This window comes from Cervus canadensis, chromosome 4, assembly GCF_019320065.1.
Source record: "Cervus canadensis isolate Bull #8, Minnesota chromosome 4, ASM1932006v1, whole genome shotgun sequence".
Taxonomy (NCBI): Eukaryota; Metazoa; Chordata; class Mammalia; order Artiodactyla; family Cervidae; genus Cervus; species Cervus canadensis.
This window is the reverse complement of record NC_057389.1, coordinates 2,298,517-2,312,354: the sequence shown is the minus strand read 5'-3', so window position 1 is coordinate 2,312,354 and position 13,838 is coordinate 2,298,517. Positions and strand designations below refer to the sequence as shown.

The 13,838-nt window shown below is 44.9% G+C and overlaps 1 protein-coding gene across 1 annotated transcript in view; it reads right to left on the bottom strand.

The window, feature by feature from the left end:
* Positions 1-11,887: 11,887 nt before the first annotated feature.
* LOC122439412 (protocadherin-23-like) overlaps positions 11,888-13,838 on the bottom strand; it is a 9,147-nt gene continuing 7,196 nt past the window's right edge. The window contains exon 4 of the mRNA XM_043464458.1: positions 11,888-12,264. Coding sequence (XP_043320393.1) covers positions 11,888-12,264 — 377 coding nt within the window. The remainder of the gene's footprint in view (positions 12,265-13,838) is intronic.

Below are 13,838 nucleotides of genomic sequence, written 5' to 3'. Positions count from 1 at the left end.
GGTTCCGTGCCCCGGGTCTGCTTGCTCATCCGTCACCATGTGATGAGCAGGAGGATGGAGGTAGGTGCCCTGGGAGCTGGGGGCCTCTCTCTAGCAGTGACCTGCACCCTGAAAAGATCAGGTGTAGGTCTGTGCAGACACGTGCCAAACAGTATCCTCACCACCACTGTTTCTACATGTACCTCCGTGTAGTGAATGCCAAGCTTCTGGCTCTAGGAATAAAGTTTGACTTTTTCTTGACTTCTACAAAGCACTGCCCTTCTGCCTTTTTGCTAAAACCCAAAGGCCATCTTCAGATAACATTCTACTTTTTCAATCTTCTCAAACCTTTGTAGGGACAAAGAATGCCAAAGGCAGCCCATGTATACTCAGTTGTGAAAGTAACTTTGGAAATGATGATCTGCATGAGTGGAAAAGGCAGTTAGATGCCAGTGAGCATGGTTCTCCTGCTCCAGGTGAAATTATGTTCAGGGCTTCTGTGTGTGTAACTGATTGCCTGCCCCCGCCCCCCAACCTATCTACTTTATCCCTTCTTTCTCAGAAAAAGCTTTAAGACCCCATTTCCCATCAATGATTTCTTTTCTTTCTCTATGGCAAGTGTGGGCCTGGCATGGCCCAAAATGAGCAAGACTTTGAGTTAAGTAGACAGAGTAGCTGTCGCAGGATTAGAGGACTGAGTGTAATTTCAGAGAAGCTGGCAGAGTCTGTTCTCTTCTCAGTCTGATACCTCTCCTGGTCCAGAGCGTAGGAGATGGGGAAACAGCCAAGGAACAAGAAAGACAAGACACTGAGAACCTGAGAAGAGGGAAGGGCGTAGCAAGGAGGTGAACTGCACGGAAGGGCGATGTCAACCATCTTGGCCTTTTATGCAATTTTAATTGAGGAGCATCTCGGTAAAATGAATCAGTTCAGTCCAGTTCAGTCGCTCAGTCGTGTCCAATTCTTTGCGACCCCATGGACTGTAGCACACCAGGCCTCCCTGTCTATCACCAACTCCCGGAGTTTACTCAAACTCATGTCCATCGAGTTGGTGATGCCATCCAACCATCTCATCCTCTGTGGTCCCCTTCTCCTCCCGCCTTCAATTTTCCCCAGCATCAGGGTCTCTTCCAGTGAGTCAGCTCTTCACATCAGGCCAAAGTATTGGAGCTTCAGCTTCAACATCAGTCCTTCCAATGAACACCCAGGACTGAGTTCCTTTAGGATGGACTAGTTGGATCTCTTTGCAGTCCAAGGGACTCTCAAGAGTCTTCTCCAACACCACAGTTCAAAAGCATCAATTCTTCAGTGCTCAGCTTTCTTTATAGTCCAACTCTCATATCCATATATGACCACTGGAAAAACCATAGCTTTGACTAGATGGACCTTTACTGACAAAGTAATGTCTCTGCTTTTTAATATGCTGTCTAGGTTGGTCATAACTTTTCTTCCAAGGAGTAAGCATCTTTTAATTTCATGGCTGCAATCACCATCTGCAGTGATTTTGGAGGCCAGAAAAATAAAGTCAGCCACTGTTTCTACTGTTTCCCCATCTATTTGCCATGAAGTGATGGGACCGGATGCCATGATCTTAGTTTTCTGAATGTTGAGCTTTAAGCCAACTTTTTAACTCTCCTCTTTCACTTTCATCAAGAGGCCCTTTAGTTCTTCTTCACTTTCTGCCATAACTGTGGTGTCATCTGCATGTCTGAGGTTATTGATATTTCTCCCGCAATCTTGATTCCAGCTTGTGCTTCTTCCAGCCCAGCGTTTCTCATGATGTATCCTGCATAGAAGTTAAATAAGCAGGGTGACAATATACAGCCTTGATGTACTCCTTTTCCTACTGGGAACCAGTCTGTTGTTCCATGTCCAGTTCTCACTATTGCTTCCTGACCTGCATACAGGTTTCTCAAGAGGCAGGTCAGGTGGTCTGATATTCCCATCTCTTTCAGAATTTTATTGTGATCCACACAGTCAAAGGCTTTGGCATAGTCAATAAAGCAGAAATAAATGTTTTTCTGGAACTCTCTTGCTTTTTCGATGATCCAGTGGATGTTCACAATTTGATTTCAGGTTCCTCTGCCTGTTCTAAAACCAGCTTGAACATCTGGAAGTTCCCAGAGTTCACGTATTGCTGAAGCCTGGCTTGGAGAATTTTGAGCATTACTTTACTAGTGTGTGAGATGACTGCAGTTGTGCAGTAGTTTGAGCATTCTTTGGCATTGCCTTTCTTTGAGATTAGAATGAAAACTGACCTTTTCCAGTCCTGTGGCCACTGCTGAGTTTTCCAAATGTGCTGACATATTGAGTGCAACACTTTCACAGCATCATCTTTTTGGATTTGAAATAGCTCAACTGGGATTCCATCACTTCCACTAGCTTTTTGCCTCCACAGGCAAAATGAATACCTGCTTCCAAACTGTATCGTAGGCATTTGGAATCGTTTCTTACAGTGGATCTTCAAAGTGAGATTAAGTGGGTCAGAGGATATTAATATTTTAAGGCACTTGGCATCTAATGTCAAACTGTAATCTGCACTACCACCAGAAGTGAGGAGAGTTCCTACTTTATTGAATCTTTGCCAGTATGAGCAATTATTTTTTCTTATTATTTACAAAATTCTTTGCCTACTAGCCAAAATATTGTCTTACTATTTTTTTTTACTGTTACTAGTGATTCAAACGGTCTATTGCCTTGTGTTCTTTTAAAATTGTTCAAGGCTTGTGCTCATATATGTGTATTAGAATTTTAGCATTTTGGTTAGGTAAGCCCTCCTTTAAGATACCAATGGCACAGCTAACATATGTACATACAAAGTGTCATATCATAGCAAAATGTACAAAATGGCAAGATAGCAAAGGGCACAGCTAGTATGTGTATGTAAAAAGTAACCAGTGCAATGTGTTTTAAACTCTGTGGAATTATTTTATATGTCACCCATGCATTCTCTTTTCCTTTTTATTTTTAAAGATTTTGTTTGAGATCTTACAGTGGTTAAGTGACTTAACATGGGAATAAAGCTGATTTTGTCCCACTGAAAGACTAGTTTTAAACTCTGGTCATTTAAAATTCAACCAGAAGATGCTATCGGTCATGAGTTGAATATTAACTGTAGCTAATTCTAACATGTTTTCAAATCAGCCATATCCATTTTTAAAAAATATAAATGCTGATTTGAGACTCATATGAGACTTAAACTGATTTTCTTAACAGAAGAAAATATCAAAGAGTTTCTGCTCTTCTGAGAAATTACAGAGAGATGCAAAGAGAGGAGGAAGTGTGTGTGAGGATTTTCCCTTAGTTCCCAGAGACTCCTAGAAATGAAATGGTCACGCCAGTCAGAGTCCCCGCTGCTACGAAACACTGAAGCCTTCTTTTCCTTTCTGGACTGAGTTATTTCTAAGCAACTTCTCACTTTGAAAGAATAGCATATATATCATGAGTGAAGGATGGGAGGTCGTCATAAAATGTACTTGCCTTTCAAACTGCATCAAGCTTAGTGTTTTCTGGATGGTTCAAGAGATGGCTTTTTTCATTCATTTATTCATTTGTTCGACTGGTCTTTATTGAGCTGCATGCTTAAGGCGTTAAGCTGGGTATGGGGGGATATACAAACAAACCACTGTGGACCCTGCCTTGCAAGCAGTGTGGTTGAGTGGGAATGATGTGACACCTTCTTCAACGGACATGATCCGAGGGGCAAGTGAGAAATACGCGCGAGTTTGCTGGAAGGGCCCCAGACATCCGTCCTGGGGAGGGCGGTCAGGTGATGCTCACATTTCCATGCACTGGGGTGGCTGCAGCGGCTGCCCTGCCAACAGCAGGGCCTCCCTGGTGGGCAACGAGGCTCTGCCCCCGCAGGGGACCCCTCTACATCTGAAGCAGGCAAGTGTTGTTTGCAGGGTGTCCAGCACACTTTTTCTGCTTTCCATTGGGATACCATTTCGTACCCATTGAGTAGAATCTGGCGATACTGAATTAGAGGTCCTGTCTGTCCTCTTAACTAAATTTGGCACGTGGTGACTGCAGCCATGAAATTAAGACTCTTGCTCCTTGGAAGAAAAGCTATCACCAACCTAGACAGCATATTAAAAAGCAGAGACATTACTTTGACAACAAAAGTCTGTCTAGTCTTTTTTCCAGTGGTCATGTATGGATGTGAGAGTTGGACTATAAAGAAAGCTGAGCACTGAAGAATTGATGCTTTTGAACTGTGGTGTTGGAGAAGACTCCTGAGAGTCCCTTGGAGTGCAAGGAGATCCAACCAGTCCATCCTAAAGGAGATCAGTCCTGAATATTCATTGGAAGGACTGATGCTGAAGCTAAAACTCCAGTACTCTGGCCACCTGATGTGAAGACCTGACTCATTTGAAAAGACCCTGATGTTGGGAGGGATTGAAGGCAGGAGGAGAAGGGGATGGCAGAGGATGAGATGGTTGGATGGCATCACCGACTGAATGGATATGAGTTTGAGTAAACTCTGGGAGTTGGTGATGGAGAGGGAGTCCTGGCGTGCTGCAGTCCATGGGGTTGCAAAGAGTCGGACATGACTGAGCAACTGAACTGAACTGAATTAATCATCCTGTCTGTCCTCTTAACTAAATTCGCCACATGCTAAACCTCTGCTGTTGTTCGGCTGCTAAGTCGTGTCTGACTCTGTGACTCCGTGGGCTGTAACCCGGCAGGCCCCCTGTCTGTGGGATTTCCCAGGAAAGGACTCTGGAGCGGTGGCCACTTCCTTCCCCACTGGGTCCACTCGTTTAAAGCAACGTGACGGAGTTCATGTCACTAGATTGTCACTACAGTGTCTGTCTCTGGCTGTGATCCCCTTTCATTTCTGAGCCTAGTTCTCTCACCTCCCCGAGGTTATTCTTCAGAATCTTCGCCTTTGGTCAGTTGGGTGAGTTGGGCTTTGGCACTGCGTGGACGTCCGTGGTTTCCTGTCTCAGGCCGTGTCTGACCCTCTCCCCTCTGCTCTGTCCGTGAGGCTGGCCTGAGTGAGTGATAGCAGCCGGCTTCCCCTGTCCTCCGCCTCCTGTCTGTGTTTCTGCAGAGAGGGGTCACCGCTGGCGACCCGAGAAGGAGAGTGAGGTCCCGTGTCTTGGTCCGTTCCTGGTGGAAGTCAGCGTTGGCTGCTGCGTCTCTGACTGTCAGGGCTGGGGAGCTGCCAGGCTGATCACACACTCAGCCCTGGGGATACTGCAGCAAGGGGACTGGTGGACGGGTAAGACCCTGAGAAGTTGAAAGGGATCAGGTGGGAACAAGGCTGGGAAATTTCTACTTCTGTATTTCCCCGAACTTCTCTAACAATGAGCTGTCCACAGAGAGATGAAGAAAGCAGCCTCATTTACAATTGCACCAAAAAGAATAAGATACCTATGAATAAACTTGACCAAGGAGGTAAAGTACCTGTACAACATGGATGATCATGGAAGACATTATACTTAGTGAAATAAACTGGTCCCTGAAGGACAAGCATTGCACAGTTCCCCTTGTGTGAGTTATCTAAAAGAGTCGGACTCACAGAAACACTGCAGAATCCTGGTGGCCGAGGACTGGAAGAAAGTGAAACTTCAGGTTCCAAACCGAGAAATTGCTAGAGCTCGCTGTGTAACACGGTATCTGTAATTATCAGTACTTACCAGGCACTTGAAATTTTAGAAGAGTAGTCTATAAGTGCTCTTACTGTGAAAATAAAGAAAAGTTTGCTTATGAACAATAAATATATTTCATTATCTGAGGAAAAAAATACCTGTAGAGGACATTATTGGGATAAGTGGCAATCTCAAATACAGATAGTGGAATTATATAACAATATAGTATCCAAATTAGATTTCTCAACTTTAATTATTATATGGTGCTTATGTAATAGAATGTCCTTGGTCTTGAAAAACGCATACTGAAGTATTTTGAAGTAACATATACGACTTGTGCAATTTCCTCTCAAAGGGCAAATGATTCAGAAAAAAAATGTACATGGATGTGTCCACAGAGAAAAGCAAAGTCATAAATAACGTAAAAGGTTTACACTTGTTGATTATGGCTGAAAGTTACATTAGAATTCTTTATGCCATTCATGCAGACTTCACACATTTTTTTAAGTTAAATCGACATCTAAAAGTTACATAAAAAAGAAGTATACTTCCAGAAAAAGAACAAATGACCTTGTTGTTGTCTATCATTGGTAGCCTGGAAAGTAAACTTGGAGAGCAAGCAAGGAATGGATTCTTCAGGTGTTTGAGCAACTCTGATGAAATATAATCAGAGAAGACTGAATTCAGTGAATTGAGCGTACTCATTTGGAATTCAGAATATAATGTTTTGGCTAAAATACTTGGTGCAGGTATGTATAGTTTAATGAACTGGCTGATTTGAAGCTGTCCCCAAAGTTGGCTTACAGTGAGAAAGGTTAAAATGCTAGCTCGCCTCCTTCCAGCATTCGGAAGATGTAGGAGTCTGCAGCTGGAGGAAGTGGGGATGTGGGAATGGATTTCTTGTGTAACCTGCTCAGCCTCTCCCTGTCATACACTGGAATGATGTGGCGGGCACCCTCCGCACGGAGGCATTAAGAAATCATTGGTAAGGAGCACATACCATCCTTGAAGGCCTCTGAATTGCTGAATCTCTGTAGTCCATATATAACATAGGGAAACTTCAGTGAAAATTATTTTTGTCTCAACAGGAATAATATCACATGGAGTTGTAGAGAATAGGTGGTGATGCAATTACTACAATTAAAATCATGTTTAAAATGGTTGTTAGAAGATGTCTGACCTGCAGAAATTGCTGGCAGTGGCTCCTTAGAAATGCAGTAGGTGGGAAGCCTAATAAAATCCTTCTTGAAATGCATCAGTCAGTTCAGTTGCTCAGTCATGTCTAACTCTTTGCGACCCCATGAATCGCAGCACAACAGGCCTCCTGGTCCATCACCAACTCCCACAGTTACTCAAACCCATGTCCATTGAGTCGGTGATGCCATCCAGCCATCTCATCCTCTATCATCCCCTTCTTCTCTTGCCCCCAATCCCTCCCTGCATCAGGGTCTTTTCCAATGAGTGAACTCTTTGCATGAGGTGGCCAAAGTACTGGAGTTTCAGCTTCAGCATCAGTCCTTCCAATGAACACCCAGGACTGATCTCCTTTAGGATGGGCTGTTTGGACCTCCTTGCAGTCCAAGGGACTCTCAAGAGTCTTCTCCAACACCACAGTTCGAAAGCATCAATTCTTCTGCGCTCAGCTTTCTTCACAGTCCAAATCTCACATCCATACATGACCACTGGAAAAACCATAGCTTTGACTAGATGCACCATTGCTGGCAAAGTAATGTCTCTGCTTTTTAATATGCTGTCTAGGTTGGTCACAACTTTCTTTCCAAGGAGTAAGCGTTGTTTAATTTCATGGCTGCAGTCACCATCTGCAGTGATTTTGGAGCCCAGAAAAATAAAGCCAGCCACTGTTTCTACTGTTACTCGTCTATCTGCCATGAAGTGATGGGTCCGGATGCCATGATCTTAATTTTCTGAATGTTGAGCTTTAAGCCAACTTTTTCACTGTCCTCTTTCACTTTCATCAAGAGGCTTTTTAGTTCCTCTTCATTTTCTGCCATTAGGGTGGTGTCATCTGCATATCTGAGGTTATTGATATTTCTCCCAGCAATCTTGATTCTAGCTTATGCTTCTTCCAGCCCAGCGTCTCTCATGATGTACTCTGCATATAAGTTAAATAAGCAGGGTGACAATATACAGCCTTGATGTACTCCTTTTCCTACTGGGAACCAGTCTGTTGTTCCATGTCCAGTTCTCACTATTGCTTCCTGACCTGCATACAGGTTTCTCAAGAGGCAGGTCAGGTGGTCTGGTATTCCCATCTCTTTCAGAATTTTATTGTGATCCACACAGTCAAAGGCTTTGGCATAGTCAATAAAGCAGAAATAAATGTTTTTCTGGAACTCTCTTGCTTTTTCAATGATCCAGTGGATGTTCACAATTTGATTTCAGGTTCCTCTGCCTGTTCTAAAACCAGCTTGAACATCTGGAAGTTCACAGTTCACGTATTGCTGAAGCCTGGCTTGGAGAATTTTGAGCATTACTTTACTAGTGTGTGAGATGAGTGCAATTGTGCAGTAGTTTGAGCATTCTTTGGCATTGCCTTTCTTTGAGATTGGAATTAAAACTGACCTTTTCCAGTCCTGTGGCCACTGCTGAGTTTTCCAAATTTCCTGACATATTGAGTGCAACACTTTCACAGCATCATCTTTTTGGATTTGAAATAGCTCAACTGGAATTCCATCACCTCCACTTGCTTTGTTCGTAGTGATGCTTTCTAAGACTCACTTAACTTTCCATTCCAGGATGTCTGGCTCTAGGTGAGTGCTCATGCCATCGTGATTATCTAGGTTGTGAAGATCTTTTTTGTACAGTTCTTCTGTGTATTCTTGCCACCTCTTCTTAATATCTTCTCCTTCTGTTAGGTCCATACCATTTCTGTCCTTTATCGAACCCATCTTGGCATGAAGTGTTCCCTTGGTATCTCTAATTTTCTTGAAGAGATCTCTAGTCTTTCCCATTCTGTTGTTTTCCTCTATTTCTTTGCATTGATCGCTGAGGAAGGCTTTCTTATCTCACCTTGCTATTCTTTGGAACTCTGCATTCAAATGGGAATATCTTTCTTTCTCTCCTTTGCTTTTTGCTTCTCTTCTTTTCACAGCTATTTGTAAGGCCTTCTTAGACAACCATTTTGCCTTTTTGTATTTCTTTTCCATGGGGATAGTCTTGATTCCTGTCTCCTGTACAATGTCATGAACCTTATCCATAGCTCATCAGGCACTCTGTCTATCAGATCTAGTCCCTTAAATCTATTTCTCATTTCCACTGTATAGTCATAAGGGATTTGATTTAGGTCATACCTGAATGGTCTAGTGGTTATCCCTACTTTCTTCAGTTTAAGTCTGAATTTGGCAGTAAGGAGTTCATGATCTGAGCCACAGTCAGCTCCAAGTCTTGTTTTTGCTGACTGTATAGAGCTTCTCCATCTTTGGCTGAAAAGAATATAATCAATCTGATTTTGGTGTCGACCATCTGGTGATGTCCATGTTTAGAGTCTCATCTTGTGTTGTTGGAAGAGGGTGTTTGCTATGACCAGTGTGTTCTCTTGGCAAAACTCTATTAGCCTTTGCCCTGCTTCATTCAGTACTCCAAGGCCAAATATGCCCGTTAACCAGGTGTCTCTTGACTTTCTACTTTTGCATTCCAGTCTCCTATAATGAAGAGGACATCTTTTTTGTGTGTTAGTTCTAAGAGGTCTTGTAGGTCTTCATAGAACTGTTCATCTTCTTCAGTGTTACTGGTTGGGGGCATACACTTGGATTACCGTGAAATTGAATGGTTTGACCTGGAAATGAACAGAGATCATTCTGTCATTTTTGAGATTGCATCCAAATACTGCATTTCAGACTCTTTTGTTGACCATGATGGGTATCCCATTTCTTCTAAGGGATTCCCACCCACAGTAGTAGATAATGATTATCTGAGTTAAATTCACCCATTCCAGTCCATTTTCCTTCACTGATTCCCAGAATGTCGACGTTTAGTCTTGCCATCTCCTGTTTGACCACACCCAATTCATGGACCCAACATTCCAGGTTCCTATGCAATACTGCTCTTTACAGCATTGGACCTTGCTTCTATCACCAGTCACATCCATAACAGGATATTGTTTTTGCTTTGGCTCCATCCCTTCATTTTTCCTGGAGTTATTTCTCCACTGATGTCCAGTAGCATATTGGGCACCTACCAACCTGGGGAGTTCCTCTTTCAGCATCCTATCATTTTGCCTTTTTATACTGTTCATGAGGTTCTCAAGGCAAGAATACTGAAGTGAAGCAGAATACTGAAAGAAGGAGAAGTACGGCAGCTGCGACAGACCACGTGGAAGCGCAGCTGAGAGAAGCTACCCCACCCCGGAGGTCAGAGGTGGTGGCCGAGAGGAGCAACCCCATGTCCAAGGAGCGGTGGCTGCATGGGTGCAGGAGGGTTGAGAGGAGCTAGTCCGCATTCAAGGTCAGGAGGGGGCGGCCGTGAGGAGATACCCCTCGTCCAAGGTCAGGAGCAGAGGCTGCACTTTGCTGGAGGCAAACACAAATTTTAGTTTGGCTGGGTTGAAAACAATATTTGATTACTATAAGTGGTATCCATCCATTTCCTTAGAGGGCACAGCCCCAGGTTCCTTTGAATTAAGGGAAGAGAAGGTCTCTTTGAGGAGTAACTGTATAACAAACCCACAGCATTCTCCAAGTCTTCCAGAAGTCATTTACCAGGGTGACTGTGCATGGGAGAGAATGGAACTCAGCTTTTCTGGGGTTTATTGAGTACCGGCTCTGAAGTTAAAATGATCCCCAGAAAGTTAAAATAATACTGTTGTTCACTAGTCATTGTGAGACCTTACAGAGCTCATATCATACAGAGTCCTGGAGAGTGTCTGTCTCAAGGTGTGTCCAATAAGAACACAAACCCATGTTGTTCAGTCCCTAAGTCGTGTCTGACTCTTTGTCACCCCATGGACTGCCGCACACCAGGCTTCTCTCTCCTGCACTATTTCTTGGAGTTTACTCAAACTCGTGTCCATTGAGTAGGTGATGCCATCCAGCCATCTCATCCTCTGTCATCCCCTTCTCCCACCTTCAATCTTTCCCAGCATCAGGGTCTTTTTTTTACCCCCGGTTGTAAAATGTGTAGTGTGTTTGTGTTTATGTTAAGTCCCTTCAGTCATGTCCGACTCTTTGTGACTCCATGGACTGTAACCCACCAGGCTCCTCTGTCCATGGGATTCTCCTGGCAAGAATACTGGAGTAGGTTTCCATTTCCTCCCCCAGGATATCTTCCCAACCCAGGGATTGAACCCATGTCTCTTATTATTCCTGCATTGACAGGTGGGTTCTTTACCACTGGACAGTTACTGTAGCTCAGATGTAAAGCGTCTCCCTGCAATGCGGGAGACCTGGGTTTGATCCCTGGGTTGGGAAGATACCTTAGAGAAGGAAATGGTAACCCACTCCAGTATTCTTACCTGGAAAATCCCATGGACTGAGGATCCTGGTAGGCTACAGTCCATGGGGTCACAAGGAGTCAGACAAGACTGAGTGACTTCACTTTCACTTTCTTTACCACTAGCACCCCTGGGAAGCCCCTGAAAGAAAGTGGGGTTGCTCAGTCATGTCCGACTCTTTGTGACCCTGTGGACTGTAGCCCACCAGGCTCCTCCATCCATGGAATTCTCCAGGCAAGAACACTGGAGTAGGTAGCCAGCCCCTAGAGCATGCTTATATGTAAGTCTTATTTCCAACGCTTAGTAATATGCTTAGTAATTGGAAATAAAACTTCCGTATTGGTTTCCTGAGTCGTGGATGGAGGAGAAGAAGGCACCAGCCCAGTTCATAGGTTTTCTGTGTGGTATGTCAGTACCAGCAAGAACAGACCGGCTGCTGCACTGCTGCGGACTCAGGATGAAAACGTTGGTTAACAGGAGTCCTCCATGTGAGCGGAGCTCTTCCCAGACCATCTGGTCCTATGCGTGGTGTGGAAAGTCATACCTACAGTGACTCAGGGGCCATAGCTAAAGGGCTGGCCGACTGGTTGGGGACTTGGAAAAAACAAAGTCGAAAATCCGGTTGTAAGTGTGACCGAAAGTGAGGCGCATGCGTGGATCTCTCAGGGTGGGTACGTGTGTGACACACTCATCTTTCCACCTATGGCCGTCAGAGGACACTCAGGGCAGAGATGACGACGCCCTTTCCTGTGGGTGCAGTTTCTCCCAACCCAGCTGCTTCTGTTCCAGTGAGCCCAGGGGCAGAGCGTCCAGAGTAGCAGGGACAGACGCTCGGCAGGGTTTCACACTCGTGGCGTTTCCTTCAGGCGGCCACTGCCGCTCCTAACTGTGCGAACCACCGACAGCGCAGACCAGCTCCCGACACGGCCCCGGTTTCCAGCGAGGACCAGCCAGTGACCTGGCGCTGTGCTGGCTGTGTCTGACCTGACCGTCTCCAGAGAGGGAGGCGGAGCTCAGTCCCCACAGGGCTGCGGTGCCCATTCCAGAAACGCTCACCTTCCCGCGCGTGTGTCTGCGGAGCGAGCTCTTCAGTCCCGGTCCCCGGCATGGCGCCCCCTCCCGGCAGGCGGCCCGTGTTACAGCAGCGGAAGTGCGGAGCGTCCTCTTCAGTCCCGGTCCCCGGCATGGCGCCCTCCGTGTTACAGCAGCGGAAGTGTGGCCTTGGCGTGTGTTTCGTCACTGGGAAGTGTTGGCTCAGCAGCCCGCTGGGTCAGACTTCTGACAGCTGGGCTCTGTTTCCGGCTTAGAAGACACCTTGGGAGACTGAGGTATTGCGTGGCAGGATGTGGGCTATCCTGAACAAACATTTCTCTGAGCTAGTCTCTCATATATATTCATTTCTCTGCTAGCCAGAGTCCGTGCCTTGTGGCACAAGAATGTGAGTGACCTCTCTCACTATTCCACTAAACAGCCCACTTGGGAAGCGTTTGCTTCTCATATCTACAGTTTTGGCTTTGGTGGTTTGGGAGGACTTAGCGATAAAAGGAGGAATTACTTTATCAGAGAGCAGTCATTATTCTGCTTGGTACTCTGGTCATTTTGGGCTCCTTGTGGCAGAGAAGGGGGTCACTGTTTTGTATGGGGTGATTACCCCAGTTACCAGGAAGAAATATGATTTATGCTGCTCAATGGGAGCCAAGAGTAGCAGGGGACCAGAGGATTTAATAGAGAATTTCTTACTTGTGTACTGAATAGGCTGTACTCAGTAGTTCTGGTCTATGGAAAACTACAGAAATGCAATTAAGATAAGACTGCTGTTGCTGCTGCTAAGTCACTTCAGCCATTGTCCAACTCTGTGTGACCCCATAGACGGCAGCTCATCAGGCTCCCCCGTCCCTGGGATTCTCCAGGCAAGAACACTGGAGTGGGTTGCCATTTCCTTCTCCAATGCATGAAAGTGGACCGTGAAAGTGAAGTTGCTCAGTCCAACTCTTAGCAATCCCATGGACTGCAGCCCACCAAGCTCCTCCATCCATAGCATTTCCCAGACAAGAGTGCTGGAGTGGGGTGCCATTGCCTTCTCCGTAAGACTATTGAAGTCTTAAATTTTGTAGAAAGTCTGGACCACACCACTTGGTTAAGTATTTGTCTAGCTGAGGTCTTGGTGGAGATGTTAGGAACACGGGACAGGGTGGTAGATGACTGTGGTGACTAGCTGCAGCAGTTATGTTTTATTCTATCATTTTCCTTCAGTATTTTTCTATTCTTTCTCATGATGGACACAGATGGAAATGTGAGAGCTGATTACATCGACTGTTTTAATGCGTCAACTAGTGAGATGTTGTGTAACCTCTATAGTGGGGACACGTTACTTTTTTTTTTTTCATTTATTTTTATTAGTTGGAGGCTAATTACTTTACAATATTCTTTTTTTTTTTTTTGTCATACATTGATATGAAATCAGCCATAGATTTACACATATTCCCCATCCCGATCCCCCCTCCCACCTCCCTCTCCACACCCGATTCCTCTGGGTCTTCCCAGTGCACCAGGCCAGAGCACTTGTCTCATGCATCCCACCTGGGCTGGTGATCTGTTTCACTATAGATAGTATACATGCTGTTCTTTTGAAATATCCACCCTCACATTCTCCCACAGAGTCCAAAAGTCTGTTCTGTATTTCTGTGTCTCTTTTTCTGTTTTGCATATAGGGTTATCGTTATCACCTTTCTAAATTCGATATATATGTGTTAGTATGCTATAATGTTCTTTATCTTTCTGGCTTACTTCACTCTGTATAATGGGCTCCAGCT